At 44.4% G+C, this 15,545-nt stretch overlaps 1 protein-coding gene across 2 annotated transcripts in view; it reads left to right on the top strand.

Moving 5' to 3' along the window:
• Positions 1-15,545, top strand: part of BRINP1 (BMP/retinoic acid inducible neural specific 1) — a 97,828-nt gene that overhangs the window by 69,953 nt on the left and 12,330 nt on the right. For both annotated transcript variants that reach the window (XM_065572640.1, XM_008170835.4), the window contains 3 exons: positions 1,685-1,854; positions 3,218-3,323; positions 14,785-15,021. In XM_065572640.1, the coding sequence (XP_065428712.1) occupies positions 1,685-1,854; positions 3,218-3,323; positions 14,785-15,021 (513 nt within the window). The remainder of the gene's footprint in view (positions 1-1,684; positions 1,855-3,217; positions 3,324-14,784; positions 15,022-15,545) is intronic.

Here is a 15,545-nt window from a genome sequence, read left to right as displayed (position 1 = left end):
TTTTTAGTCGGAATTTTCCGTAGAAAATTTTGACATCCTGGCAAAAAATCAAAATATTTTGATTTGAAAATGCCACAGCTTGCCTCAAGGGAGTTGTAGTTGGGTGCTGGAAGCTCCCATTCTCTGTGGCTTAGATTGGGTTCCCTGGTCAGACTGTTTGCCATGATGCACCACAGTCTTCCCTCTTGGTGTGTCGTGGGAGACCCTGGCCATGGTGCATCATGGGATATGTGGGTCAGCTAGGGAGTCTGGCTCATCAAGGAGAATAAGGCCGTGGGGAAACTGAACTACAATTCCCATTAGGCACCACAGTAGTCTTGCCAAATCAAAATATTCTGGGGTTTGGTTTTTAAATAAAAAATGTGGAGACACATTTCATATAATTTTTTTAATTTTTCAAATCAAAGTTTGTCACAGAAAGTGTCTGCTTTCCACAGAAAAAAATCAGTTTTTTCCTTAAAATAATCAAATGTCCCTATAGTAAAATATTTATCCATCAAAACAGTAGTGATGCAATTTTTTTCATACAACCCTAGTATTATAATGATCATCAGCAGCATAAATATCAATTCATCTGTTGGATACTCAGGTTGGATTACAGCAGGTGCTACTTACTTCCACCCTAATTAAACTTTGATTCTTCTCTTAAAGCTAACTGCATAAAAATGGCACCTTCTGCTCCGGGTGTACATTCAAAATCAGATTTCCTGACCTCAGTGAGGAAAATGTGTTGGTTTTGCCTGTCACTCCTTTGAGTCTTGCAATGCTAGCAGAACTCAGAGAAAGTCAGCTGGGTTGTATTCTGGCTCAGATATTATGAATAGATGTTTTTAACAATAAACTGTGGTTATAAACTTTGTTCTGTCTTCTTTTCATCCTTCTTTTCTTTTCATTCAGAATGTTGCTATTGTTCATGAACGTTTGTTGCCTCTTGGGACGCGAATGTCTGTACTTCCTGATTCTCTGTCATTTCCAGGGCAGCAGTGCTCTTGTTAATACCGGGCCTGATTTCCCCGCACTCCTTTGTCCTGTTCAACACCTTATCCCTTTTTTCTTGTACCCACACAACACGCATCACCTGTGCTCTCCAGGACTGTAGGAAGAGCAAGTGGTTGTTTATGCTACTTCGCTTTGCTTTTCTTCTGCTTGTCATCTCATCCCTCCTACTCCCCATTCTTCTCAACCACTCATCTTGCATAGCTACTGGATGCCAGATGACACTCGTTTACCCTTTAAACACAGATCCATTCACTCATGAGCTAAATGTAACTTAAACCATCATTTATGCCATTGAATTAAGAAAAGAGACTTCCATGAGAGTTGCATCTTCTTCCACCAAGTCTAAATATTGGCCCCATCACTCCAAATGTACCCCCAAAATGACAGGCCTTGTTGTTATTGTTCTGTATAATGGGCTAGTTTCTCAGTTGGTTTAAATCAGCATTGTCTTTAGTGAAGTTATTCCAATTTACAGCAGCTGGGGATCTGCACCATTGGCCTCAATGGAACTATACTAAGATTTTGAATCTGGCCCATTGCCCCCCTGGAGATGCCTTGTGCAACAAATCCAGTCCCATTCTTCTGTACAGAGTTTGGACTGCACAGGTTCAGCATGTGATACCATCGGTACCTGTGTGGTAGCAGCAAACCTTCCAATGTAGCAATCTGTTTCCTTTCACTGCAGGGGAGGAGGCCTTGACCATGTACATGGACAAAAGCCGGCTTGACAGGAAGTCAGGAAACGCCACCCAAAGCGTTGAGGCGCTGCACCAGCTTGCTTCCTCCTACTTCGTAGACCGCGATGGCACCATGAGGAGACTCCATGAGATCCAGATCTCTACCGGAGCAATCAAGGTATTGCCTCTGTTGCTATGGAGATTCCAGGGAGAGACATGGCCTGGGGAATGACAGCCATTCCAATGCAATAGTGATGCCAGTCAGGGCTTGGCCTTCAATATGGTATTGCCGCTGGGTAGGCACCAGCCATTCCAATGTGGCATTCTTCCCAGGAAAAGGCAAGTTATTGCCCTGTGGTACAGATGTTAGATGGGAAAAGTCATTCTTTTGTGTCCCTCATTTTGGGTAGGCACAGACCATTCCGGCGTGAAAGTGATTTTTGTGAAAGGGACACCCAGTGTGGCATTGATGTTAAAGAGATCATGGTCCTTGCCATGTAGCAGTGGTATTGGGGAGGGCCTGGCCACGGCAGGTCAGCAGCGACAATGGAAATGGGCAAGCAGTTCTGTAGTGGCAGCCTCACTCCACCCTTGTATGTCTTCCTGCAGCAGGTATTAGTACAGTTTCTACTGAACAGCTCTCAGGTGAATTGATTACAAGGGAATGAGAAAAGCCCACAATGAGGCTTTACAAAGGCTTCCGGTTAGAGATAGAGAGCTGGAGGGGGAGCGGGGGAAGCTACTGGGAGGAGGATACAAAGGAAATGAAAATGGATCCACAAACAACGGCCTCCTCCTTTGAAAGCACTCAGTCTCCATTGGGGAAGGATTCCATTGTCAGGGAACATGCTGCAGGGAAGGCAGTCGGGATGGAGACATCACTCTTAGCCATCACACTGAAAGGCTCCGGCTTGTGTTATTGTTCTGTGATGTCTCCTGGCCCAGCCTATTCCCTCAAGGATGGGAAACTGGATTGAGATATTGAAGCCCTGACAGCACATAACCACTCTTTGTGAACTCAGAAAGGGCAGGTCTCCTCGGCAGCTAGATACCAACAATAACAACAGCTACGCTACACGCAGCGGGAAGATTTTCTGTGTCTCCATCTATCCGTAGTATGTGCTTGTGTGGTGGGGGGCAGGACGTCGTTCACCATATCTGTTTTTCAATCCATGTGCTCTAGATTTCCATGGAGAGAAAACGGGATAATTCCTCTCCTGGCTTCTGGTCTAAGCCAGCAGAGATCCCCCCTGGTCAGCCTGCAGGCCTCCCCTCACCAGGCCCAGATTCAGATGCAATAACATAAAACAAGGGACAGTTTGCAGCTGGACAGAGTCTGGGAGGTGGATCTTCTTTCAAGTTTTCATTTCTAACCTGGCCATTAGGGATATTTGGCTCTTACCCACGTCATGTAGGTTGTATTTTCGTGAGGGTGGGATGGATGTGGGTGCCTGTCAGCCAGTGGAGATGTCAGGGACTGGACCGTCCTGGAAATGCCGCAAACAAATGGCATGTTTCCTTTTTTTTGCACCCTGCTCTAGGTAACAGAAACTCGGACTGGCCCCCTGGGCTGTAACAGCTATGACAATCTGGACTCTGTGAGTTCTGTCCTTCTGCAAAGCACTGAGAGCAAACTCCACCTGCAAGGTAGGAAACAGAAGAAAGGAATGAGTGAATGTCGGGGGGGTGGGAGGGAAGGAATGACAAGAGGAAATTAAAGCTCATACCCTCCTCCTCCTCCTTCTTCTTCCTCTTCTAGTGTTTGTTACACTCACTTGCCTTGTCTTCAGTTACATTGTAAGCTCCTTCGAGCAGGGACAGTGTCTTCTTATTTATATGTACAGCGCCTAGCACAATGGGACCAGAACTGCAAAGGCATTCAGGTGCCTAAAGATGTAATTAGGAACAGAGTGGAATTTCCAAAAGTGCCTACATAATGTAGGTGCCTGAATCCCATTGGCTTTCAATGGGAGTTAGGCACCTAACCTGCTCAGGTGTTTTGGTAAATCCTACATGGGTGCCTAGATGCAGCTTTACGTGCCTAGAGGCCTTTGCCATTTTGGCCCTGAGTCCTCTGCGTGCTACTGCAGTTCAAATAGTAGTAAACAGTAACAATGGTTGAAACAGGGAGAAGGAGAAACAGAGAGGGACTAAGAGTGGGGGAGAGAGAGAGCGAGAAAGATATTTATGGCAGGGCTATGGACCTGACCCAAAGCCCACTGAGGTCAATGGGAGTTTTTCCGCTGATTTCACTGGCCTTTGGATTGGTCCCTATATCATTACACCAGTGCTCTATGATTTGTATTGGCTCCTATTGGTTTTCAGGCAGAGTTTAAGATTTTAACCTATGTAAACCTGACCTTGCCACGCTCTCTGCTTGTCTGAAGTAGTCTGAGTCTGTTGGCATCCAGGACAAGCTGTGAGGTGCAACTACTTTTTTTTGGCGGGGGGGAAGAGGGGCTTGGGAAATGAGAGAGAACTGAATGAGGGTGGAATATTATGCCTTTTGAGATTCATTTTTTGATTAGTATCTTGACTACAAGGGTGAATCTATGCTGCTGGGTTTGTTATTCATATTGACTGTGTTCTAAAACAAACCCAAAGGCACCAGAGAATAAATGGGCATGATGCTTTTGTATTGTTGTTTATACATCAACGTAAAGAAATACCAACATATCCAATGATATTTAAGTAACATACTGGCCAAATGTCCCTTTGTCCCTCTCTGGTGGTTGATCAGAGGTGTGTCAGTCAGCTCCAGCTGCTACCTAGTATACCTAATCCTTTAGTTCAAGTCATAGACACCTGTATTTTGGAACTGGAGGTCATGGGCCAAGTACATTAATTAACGTAATGACCAGTCCTGGTTCCACTGAAGTCAACAGGAGTCTTTCCATTGACTTCAATGGAGCAGGAAATGTACTGTGCATGAACTTTGTTGTGATTATACTCAATGTTTAACAAAATAGGAAATAGGAATTTTAACAGTTCACTTTGTCCAATTTTTATATAGATTTAAATTTTAAATTTTGCAGAAGAACAGGCTATATTATGTTTTTGGGTTTCAGTGTAAATTGGCATTGTTTTAATTTTAGTGAAACATGGGATGTTTCACAGAAATTAGGTTTCATTTATTAGGTCATATTGTGGATTTAAAAAAAAATGTTTTTTTTTTAAATAATAGTCATGTTGCTTTAAATGTATTGGTGATCACTGAAATGTACCTTCCCATAATTTATATAGATAGTAATATATAATGTAGGGTTTCTTATATATACTATAAGAATGATCACTATAAGAAAAACCCTTTAGATAGATAGATAGATAGATAGATAGATAGATAGATAGATAGATAGATAGATAGATAGATAGATAGATCGATCTAAGGACCTGATCCAAAGACTGGATGAATGGAAAGGCTCCCATTGACTTCAAAGGACTTGGGATCAGGCGCCAATGAACAATAATGCTTAAAGTCATCCAAGGTTATTAATAATTAAGAATGGGATTTTCAAAGACATTTGCTGAAAACCAATGTGTGCATATTGTCCTCTGGCCCTTTTGAAAATACCAGGGAAGGGGTTATCCTAGATTTTTGTAAGTAATTTCCTCTAGATTTACAATAAGGTCTTAGGTTTGACCTATTACTCTGATTTCATGATAATGTGGCCAATCTTCAGATATGTATACTTGCAGCAGATACCTATGCTGTATAATAAATTATGGTTGATTAGGATATGTATGACCAACCAAGGGAAGGGAAAGAGGGAAGCCTTTCATTGCTATTAGAGCTGGCCAAGAATTTATCATCAAAGTGTTCTGTTGTTGTTGTTGTTGTTTTATGGAAACTGAGGTTTCCACAAAATCTTGTTGTTTTCATTTTTTGATTTTCCCAAAGGAAAATAGAAAGGAAATATCTCATTTTGACTTTTCCAATTCATAGTTATTGGGAACTTTATATTCAATTAAAAAAATATTTCAAATGTTAGTTCTTATGTGGGCCAAAAGAAAACGAATATCATGATTTCCAGTATGGCACAAATTCCGATTTTTGCCTTTCACTTGTTCAGAGTTAGGGTTAGCGATGATGGGAGGAGAGTTTCCAAGTGGGGTTTGAAGGGACAATGTAACCAGGGGAAATAAAGGCAGAAACAGAATGTCAGTGAAAGAGCATTTGGAAATGGGAACTTCCTCATGGCTTTCATGGAGCTGACTCAATGGAAGGGGGGAGAGAGTGAACAAAGAAAGAGTAAGAGAGAGAGAGAGAGAAAATAAAGAGCAAAGGGAAAGAGAGGAGGACACAGTGTGTGAGAGGGAAGGGGGAAGGAATAGAAAAAAAGTTTCCCCTTGCCACTCCTTCAGCCAGTCCCCATGATTATCAGGATCTGAATCAGTCTCTGGCAGAAAAGAATGGGGATGGTGGGAGTTTGTCCGGCTGAGAAATTCAGAAAACTGCACCCTTTCTGACCATCCCGGTAGTCACTGCTATTCAGAAAGCCAAGGTTGAACAGCACCATGGAGCTAAAAAGAGAAAGCCAAAGAGCAAGAGAAACAGTGGAAGTGGGGGGCACCTGGAAAGATACGAGCTATGTAGCGTCTTGTCGCCCTGAACAGTCTCTGCGCAATTTCAGTAAAAAGGCATTTAAAAAAAAATATATATATTAGGAACAAAATGAATCCTAACAATGCTGTTGGTCCATTACTAGATGTAGATGGTAGAATTATCAGTAATAATGCAGAAAAATCAGAAGTGTTCAATAAATATTTCTGTATTTGGGGAAAACAGCTGATGTAGTCTCATTATCTGGTGATGACAACATGCTTTCCGTTCCATTAGTAGCTCTGGAGGATGTTAAGCAGAAGCTACTAAAGTTAGACATTTTTAAATCAGCAGGTCCAGAGAACTTGGATCCAAGAGTTTTAAAAGAGCTGGCTGAGGAACTCACTGGACTGATAATGTTGATTTTTAATACATCTTGGAGCACTGGGGAAGTTCCAGAAGACTGGAAGAAAGCTATGTTGTGCCAATTTTTAAAAAGGGTAAACAGGATGACCCAGGTAATTATAGGCCTGTCAGCCTGACATTGATCTCTGGCAAGATAATGGAGTGGCTGATATGGGACTCAATTAGTAAAGAACTAAAAGGAGGGCAATGTAATTAATGCAAATCAACGTGGGCTAATGGAAAATAGAACCTGTCAAATTAACTTGATATATTTGTTTGATGAGTTACATGTTTGGTTGATAAAGGTAATAGTGTTGATGTAATATACTTAGGCTTTTGTAAGGCGTTTGACTTGGAATGCATGACATTTTGGTTAAAGAATAAGATAAATATAAAATTAACATGGCACACATTAAATGGATCAAAAACTGGCTAACTGATAGGTCTCAAAATGTAACTGTAAACAGGTAATCATAACTGAGTGGGTCTGTTTCCAGTGAGATCCCACGGGGATTGGTTCTTGGCCCTACGCTATTTAACATGTTTTACTAATGACCTGGAAGAGAACATAAAATTATCACTCATAAAGCTTTCAGATGACACAAAAATTGGGGGGAATGGTAAATAATGACGAGGACAAGTCACTGACACAGAGAGATCTGGATCACTTGGTAAACTGGATGCAAGCAATGTGCATTTTTATATGGCTAAATGTAAATGTATACATCTAGGAACGAAGAATATAGGCCATGCTTACAGAATGGGGGACTCTATCTTGGGAAGCAGTGACTCTGAAAAAAAGATTTGGGGGTCGAGGTGGATAATCAGCTGAACATGAACTCTCAGGCTTGGTCTACACTAAACCCCCAAATCGAACTAAGGTACGCAACTTCAGCTACGTGTAGTTGAAGTTCGAAGTACCTTAGTTCGAACTTACCTCAGTCCACACGCGGCAGGCAGGCTCCCACGTCGACTCCGCGGTACTCCTCTCGCGGAGCTGGAGTACTGCAGTCGACGGCGAGCACTTCCGGGTTCGACTTATCGCGTCCAGACTAGACGCGATAAGTCGAACCCAGAAGTTCGATTGCCTGCCGCCGAACTAGCGGCTGGGTATAGACGTACCCTCAGTGTGATGCTGTGGCCAACAGAGCTAATGCAATCCTGGGATGCATAAACAGGGGAATCTTGCATAGGAGTAGAGAAGTTATTTTACCTCTGCATTCGGCATTCGTGTGACCACTGCTGGAATACTGGGTCCAGATCTGGTGCTACAATTCAAGAAGGGTGCTGATAAATTGGAGAGGGTTGAAAAGCCACAAGAATTATTAAGAAGAACAGGAGTACTTGTGGCACCTTAGAGACTAACAAGATGCATCCGAAGAAGTGGGCTGTAGTCCACGAAAGCTTATGCTCTAATAAATTTGTTAGTCTCTAAGGTGCCACAAGTACTCCTGTTCTTCTTTTTGCGGATACAGACTAACACGGCTGCTACTCTGAAAAGAATTATTAAAGGATTAGAAAATGGGCCTTATAATGATAGACTCAAGGAGCTCAACCTATTTAGCTTAACAAAGAGAATGTTAAGGCATTACTTGATTACAATCTATAACTACCTACATGGGAAAAATATTTAGTAATGGGCTCTTCAGTCTAGCAGAGAAAGGTACAGCGTGATCCAATGGCTGGAAGTGGAAGCTAGACAAATTCAGACTGGGAATAAAACATACATTTTTAATGGTGAAAGTAATTAACCATTGAAACAATTTACCAAGGGCCATGGTGGATTCTCCATCACGTAGAATTTTTAAATCCAGATTGGATATTTTTTCTAACAGATCTGCCCTAGGACTTATTGGGGGGAAGTTCTCTGGTCTGTGTTATGCAGGAAGTCACATTAGACCAGCGGTTCTCAAACTAGGGCCTCCGCTTGTTCAGGGAAAGCCCGTGGCGGGCCGGGCTGGTTTGTTTACCTGCCGCGTCCACAGGTCTGGCCGATCGCGGATCCCAGTGGCCATGGTTCACCGCTCCAGGCCAATGGGAGCTGCGGGAAGTGGTGCGGGCCGAGAGATGTGCTGGCCGCCACTTCCTGCAGCCCCCATTGGCCTTGACCAGCGAACTGCGGCCAGTGGGAGCCGCGATCGGCTGAACTTGTGGACACGGCAGGTAAAACAAACCTGTCCGGCCCACCAGGGGCTTTCCCTGAACAAGTGGCGGCCCTAGTTTGAGAACCACTGCACTAGATGATCATGGTGATGCCTTCTGGCCTTAGCATCTATGAATACTGAACACAGTCTCACTCAGAAACTCCCATAATCCCTAGAGAGAGAGAGATGGGGGAGGGGAGGAAAAGGGGGAGATGGTTGGGGGAGATTGTGATGGTCTGAACGGAAAAGGAGGAACAGAGGGAGGGGGAACGAAAAGGGTAGTGGTTGGGATGGAGAGGACAGGAGAAGGCTGACAGAAAGAGAAGAGGAAAGGTTGAGAGTCCAGACAGGGAAGAAGGAAGGTACTGGTTGCGATGGGACTTCAGACAAGTGCTCGCTGCTGGCTGCATCTCAGCTGTGTGAACTGGTTCAGTGAATACTCATGGTGAGAGCCTGTGGAATAACAAGATAACCAGCACACACGGTTTAACTGCTACAACACAGGGCAGACCCAACACTTGCCAACCCAGAGCTAAGGGAAAGACATAGGGGCAGGGAGAAATGGTCTCCTTTTAATAAAGCAAAGTGACCTTTAAAGCTACACCTTAATGTTATCCATCCAATCTGGAGGGTGGTTCGCTGAATAATTATTTAGGCTCTTTTCTCTCCTCTCCAGCTGCTTTGTGAGAGCTCATTAAGAATTAGTCACAGGGCTGCAGGTAATGAATCGTGACTTAGTCTACTTTGATCTGATTAGCAGCCAAGCATGAGCTGCTGACAGAAATCCGTGTTCCTGCCTTTATGTCGCTCTGCTCGGAGGCCAGTTCAATAAAAGAACAGTGTCTTCATGACAGGGAAGATTTCTGATTCCCAAACAGCCGGCCGGAGCCAGACCTTGACTGAAGCCTACGCGTGAGAGCATCTCATTCTCAAGGAAGAGCCCAAGCCCCTGGCAGTCATAGGCCCAAGATGTAATGTTCAGATCCAGAGTTAAAATACCTCAAAGGTCATCTGAAGGCTTTGGTTAGGCCCTTTACAAGATATAAGGATCTGCTGCAAGATTTAGAACTGGGTCTAAATGTCCTCCAACATCAGAGTACGTGAACTGAGTAGAAACATTCACTGATGAAAGAGCATGTGTGTTTGCGTGGCTGGGCGTCAGCACGTATGCATTCATGTGTGTCCGCGTTCTTCTTATCTCTTTGGCCTGTCCTAGGCATTCTTGCCCACCTTCATTGCAGGCTGTAAGGAGTTGAGCACTGGCTGATTCTGTTGCTGATTGGAAAGGAAGTGGCTGTTGGAGGTGTTTGGCTCTGTGTGGCAATGCTGGAGATTGCAAGCAGAGCTGGCTAGAAAATGGAATTTCCATTCCGTGGAAAATTCTGACATTTCAAAATTGATTTTCATTCCGAAACGGAACCAGAATTTCTAAATCTCCAGCAAAACAAAAGGTTCCCCAAACCATTCCATTCGGAAATATCAACATGCTTTTCTTTGACAGCATCAAATCTTTTTGCTTCAATATGGGAACCATGTTTCCTTTTGATAACGTCAGCACAGTAACCCGAAACACTATTATATTGTATTTGTATATTATATCTATGCAAATAGTTAATATAAGGGAAAAAGTCAAAATGAAAGGAATTGAAATGAGAAAGTTGAAATGAAACATTTCAGCATCACCTTAATGAAATGAGAAAGTCAAAACAATTCATTTACATTTTCTCCCCATCCAGATATTTCCCACAACACATTTGGATCGCAACAAAACTGCATTTTTCAAGGGAAAACTGTTCCATCAACATTTTTGTCACTCGGCTCTAATTGTGGGGCTGTGGGAAGGTGTGCAATCTGCTTTTTAGATATCTCCAGGCCAAGGCCAAAACACCTCTCCAGGAACCCTTCCTAAGTGAATTCACGTCCCTTCTCACACCAGCTCCCATATCCTCTCTCTGCTCCTACCTCAGTTTGATCAAACCTCTGCTCCCTCCAGACTTTAAATAGGGCCTTTGCACTTCCTTGTGTCAGACATTCATCCTATGATTGATCCTGACCAATGGGTTACCATTGAAGGTGTGCAGTCTTCCAGAAGCATGGTGGGTGAGAAAGCACAGGTGTGCATGCCTGTCTCTGGTCTGAGTGTGTATGTGTACCTCTGTGTGTTTACATGTGAATGGGAATAGGAGTGTAGGTGTGTGTGATTATATTCCTACAACCTTAACATTCAACCCCCCCCTCGGGGATTTCCTAGCCTGGACGGTAATCTTTGTGCATAGCAGGGAGTCCCTGTAGAAAGGCAGACATCTTCTGCAGGATGGGTGGAATTTTTAAGCTGCAGAGCTGTATTTCTTGCATCCAAGTCCGTGTTTTGGAAGTATGAGTGCATGAGTCCCTGAGCCAGCCAAGCATTTAAACATGTGCTCATCTTTAAGCCCCATTAGTAGCTGCATTGAAATCAATAGGACTGCTCATGTGTTTAAACGCAAACACATACTTAAGTGCCTTGATAGATTGAGTCTTAGTCTAACTGATAATCAGGCCCGTACTTACTAAGCTCCCTTTATACCACACTGACATTGTGAAGGGACCTGTAAAAGGGTGAATGGACGGCTGATGAACCCCTCATGGCCGGGTGTGCGGCTTTTCCTCATCCAGCACACACTCACGGCTGGGTGTAGGCCCCCCTCATCTAGAACCCCCTGCCGATGGTTGCTCCGGCCCTGCAGTGGTTTCTCTTCTTTGTCACTCAGCCCTCTAGCCAGGGTCTGCCACAGGCGCTTGCTTCATTCCTGTGTCCGCCAGAGACCTTCCCTCCCCCACTCAGATTTCCTTCTCACCATGCATGGCCTCCCTGTTTCCTCAGGTCTCTCTACTACCACACAAGTGACTGCAGAGTTCTTCACACTCTGCCTTCTGCTCCACACTGCTTCTCTTTGTACCGCTACCCAGCTCCTCTCCAGCTAGGCTTCATCTTTAATTAAGTCTGGCCTACCCTCTAGGAGCAAGCGGGTGGGTTAATTGGGCTCTCAGGCCCACATGAATCCTTTCACCACCTGTGTGGGGTAGGCACCCCAGCACCTGGCCTTAAACCGAGGGTAAATCCGTTTACGCAGTGTAAAGCAGTCGTAGTATAAATGAGCATTAGGACGTGCTAGTGCACATCTGTGAGGGGACACATATTTCTGTGGGGGGGTGTGAATATAGGAGTGTGCATGTATTGTATGTGAGGGGGTGTTTGTTTGAAAAGGGTTTCTGCATCTTTGGCCATGCATTATACATGCAGTATACATTGCGTACATGCATGGGAGTGTGTAGGAGTGGGCATTTGTGGTCTGTATGTGAGGGGGAGATGAGTGCCAATCAGAAGTGCGCACCATGTGTCTAGCTACGTATGCAAATGGACAGGGTGGCTCCCCACAGGTTAGCTGGGCTGTTATGCATCAGAAAGCAGTCCCCATTAGCCGGGATGGGGAAGCGTGTTGGCGCTGCTGTCCAACTAAGGTTAAAAAAGAAAGTTTGGTGAACTGAAAAGCATAACAACATTTTAGGCTTTGCATACGATCTCAGAGGCCAGGATAGGCCATTCCTGTAGAGTGTAGACAAAGGACTGAGTCAAGTCCATGGAACCTAGACCATTCCTTTAGGGTCCATGGAAGCTGATGAGTCCAGTTCATGGCTAGCTATTGCCCCAGACCCTCTGAATCTAGGAGCCCTCAGGGTCTCAAAGATCTTTCTCCAGGTGCTTTGAAAATCTCAAAATTCTTAGCCGCTCCATACTCACTTTCCATTGCCAAGGCAAGTGGAGTAATGTCTTGGAGCCTGGCAACTGGAGATCTTCACCTACCTCGAGTATTGAGGTTTGAAAAGGAAACTCCCTTCTATAGATGGATAAGATGATAGTGCATGGCAAAATCCAGCAAGGTGCTGAGCAACTGCAATCCCTTTTGGAGTCAAAAGGAGGAGTCCTGAGGTTCTTCTTGAGACCCATCCCAGGAGAGATCAGTAGGACATGCAGGGGCTCACCCTCTTTTTGTATGTGCCCCATTGTTTGATGGAGCTCCCCCTGCCACCACACCCCACCCCTGATTCTCACAGAGTATGCATGACGGACATGGTTTTCATAAGTGTGGAGAACCCATAACTTCCAGGGTAGTTGGTAGTGGCTACAAATGCTCAGTGCCTCTGAAAACCAGGCCCCAAACCTTTTCCTCATGCATGTGTCCCAAATATTACCTCTGGCTGAAGACAGCACTATATTTATTCTGCCTGGCAGCTGCCACTGCTCTGCGCTTGATTGAGAATTAGGTCAGACAATTGGACAGCTCACTGCCAGTGGACATGGAATTCTGCATAAACTATGTCTTGTGCACAAGGGGGTAAGAAAAGGAGGTTTGGGATGTCCCCTTTGCCTTGGTTATTCTCCAGTACCTGAGCTACTCTGTCCTGCACCAGAGAAGGGAAGGGTGTCCATTAAAACGAGCACTGAGGTGGGTTCTCAGGAGCTCCCAACCACCTTTCTATCGCCGAGAGTGCAAATGACTCATCACGAAGATGGGGGCTCAACTCCTGAATGAGATCACAGCCCTCCTGCCCTTTCTCCACAGTTTCACCCTGTGAATTATTGTCTTATTTTCATTCCACTCCAATGAGCTGTCAGCGATGGATACTGTAATTCAGAGCAATAGAAACACAAACAGATGGGTAATTGACCCGCGTGCCTTCATTACACTGCAGTTCAGCACTGCTGTTCAAGCCATAAACTCCTTTATCTGCCAGTCTGAAATCCCTGGGCCTTTTATGAGGAAAGGCGATCAGGCCCGGCTTCTTCACTCAGTTATTGTTCTCCCCTGCCTCATGCACTCCAGAAACTGACAGAGTCTGACAAGCAGAACTTATCAGGTACAAGGAAACAGCTGTGAATCCTATAGGGCCCCAGGCCGTCTGTAGGGAGCCCACAGACTTGGGCTTTAACAGGAGAGCACAAAAAAATATCTATAGTGTGTGTGTGTGTGTGTGTGTGTGTGTGTGTGTGTGTGTGTGTGTGTGTGTGTGTGTGTGTGAGGGGGTATGTATGTAGGGCTAGATCCTCAGCATGTGTAAAATATCAAAGCTACACTGAGGTCAGTGGAACCATGCCAGTCTCCATTAGTAAGAATGTGGCACCTACTCTTTTTGTTGGGATTTTCAAATGAGATGAAGGGAGTTAGACACCCAGCTCTCATTGAAATCCTGTGGGACATGGGCTCCAAAATCCCTAATCACCAGTACAAATTTCCCCCTATATTCTTTTTCTTTCTTGTCTATGGTAATTCTTTCTGTCTACCACTCTCTAGCCTTTCCTTCTTTCTGTCTTTCTTTCCGTCTTTCTTGCGTAGGTCCGACGTTTCCACACCATGAGAGATATTTAGTCTCCAACAAAATAGGTCAGAATGCTCATTATATCTGAACTAGCGCTCGGTGAATGAGGCTGAAAAAGTCCATTCGAGGAAAAGGTATAAAGGCCAGCACTGTGTACCAGGGTGGAACATATTGTAGTGGAGTCTGGGGCCTAGTTGAATAGAGACAATCTCCTCCCAGTGTGGGATAGAGGGGACTCTGGGGTTGGGGTAAAGAGGCAGCCCCTCCCAGGCAGCTCTGTGGGGCTACAGGTTTTTAGCAGGCTTTTTCTAGCACCTAATAGTATAACAATGTCAATTTCATCTAAAGGACTCCCTCCTTATGTCTCTTCTTGCAGAACACACTGTGGTGTATTTTCCAAGGCTTGTGAGCTGATACCCCACACCATGACCTCCTTAAGGCCAGCAGATGCAATCTGATCTCAGCTGAGCAGTTGCAATGTGCTTGAGGCATAAATCTTGTACCCCAAATTCCTTGCTCCTGACAACTAGGGAAGAAATCTTATAGCAACTTTTAATTCCTCTGTGTCACCTTCCCAAGCTGTTAATGAAACAAGTTTAAAAAAAGGAACAGCAACCCGCTACATTTATTTTCACATTCCCTGCTCTTGTCTCCGCACCAGGTCTCCAGATCATCTTCCCTCAGTATTTACAAGAGAAATTTGTCCAGTCTGCGTTGAGTTACATCATGTGCAATGGAGAGGGGGAGTATGTGTGTCGGAACAGCCAGTGCGGCTGCCAGTGTGCTGAAGAATTCCCACAATGCAACTGTCCCATCACCGACATTCAGATCATGGAGTACACGCTGGCAAACATGGGCAAGTCCTGGACAGAAGCTTATAAAGATCTGGAGAATTCAGGTAACCAGGAAGAAGGGCTGTTTTCCAGCTTCTGTGGTTTTGATGTTGTTGTTTTAATAATGATCAGAGCAAGGGTTGTTAGGCAAATGAGTTTCTCTTCCAGAAAACATTTTGACTTTTCATTAAACACCCCCCTCCCACACTGAAAAAAAAAACCTAAATATTTTTGGTCTAATATCTAGAAGCTTTTGTTTTCCAGATGTTCTTTTTTTTGGACAAAAATTTGAAAATTTGTATGTGAAGCAGACACTTTTCATGATGAATGTTGTTTCATAGAAAACCCCATGTTATATCTAAAACCAGTTTTGATGGAAAATTCTCTACCGGCCCTGCTAGCATTCCAAACAATCTATTTCATCATTAAACAGGAGCGATATTTAGCTTCGTTATAGATTAGCCACAATGTAAATGGTGCAGAACGTACCTTTAGCTCTCCCAGAATTACACACTCCTTATCGGTGTACTGGCAGCTCATGTGCAAATATCACAGGGCAGATTAAGCCCCTTTGTGACAGAGATGTGCT

The sequence above is a fragment of the Chrysemys picta genome, chromosome 18 (genome assembly GCF_011386835.1).
Source record: "Chrysemys picta bellii isolate R12L10 chromosome 18, ASM1138683v2, whole genome shotgun sequence".
NCBI lineage: Eukaryota > Metazoa > Chordata > Testudines > Emydidae > Chrysemys > Chrysemys picta.
Note: the sequence above shows the minus strand (reverse complement) of the source record. Positions and strands in the feature narration are given on the sequence as shown.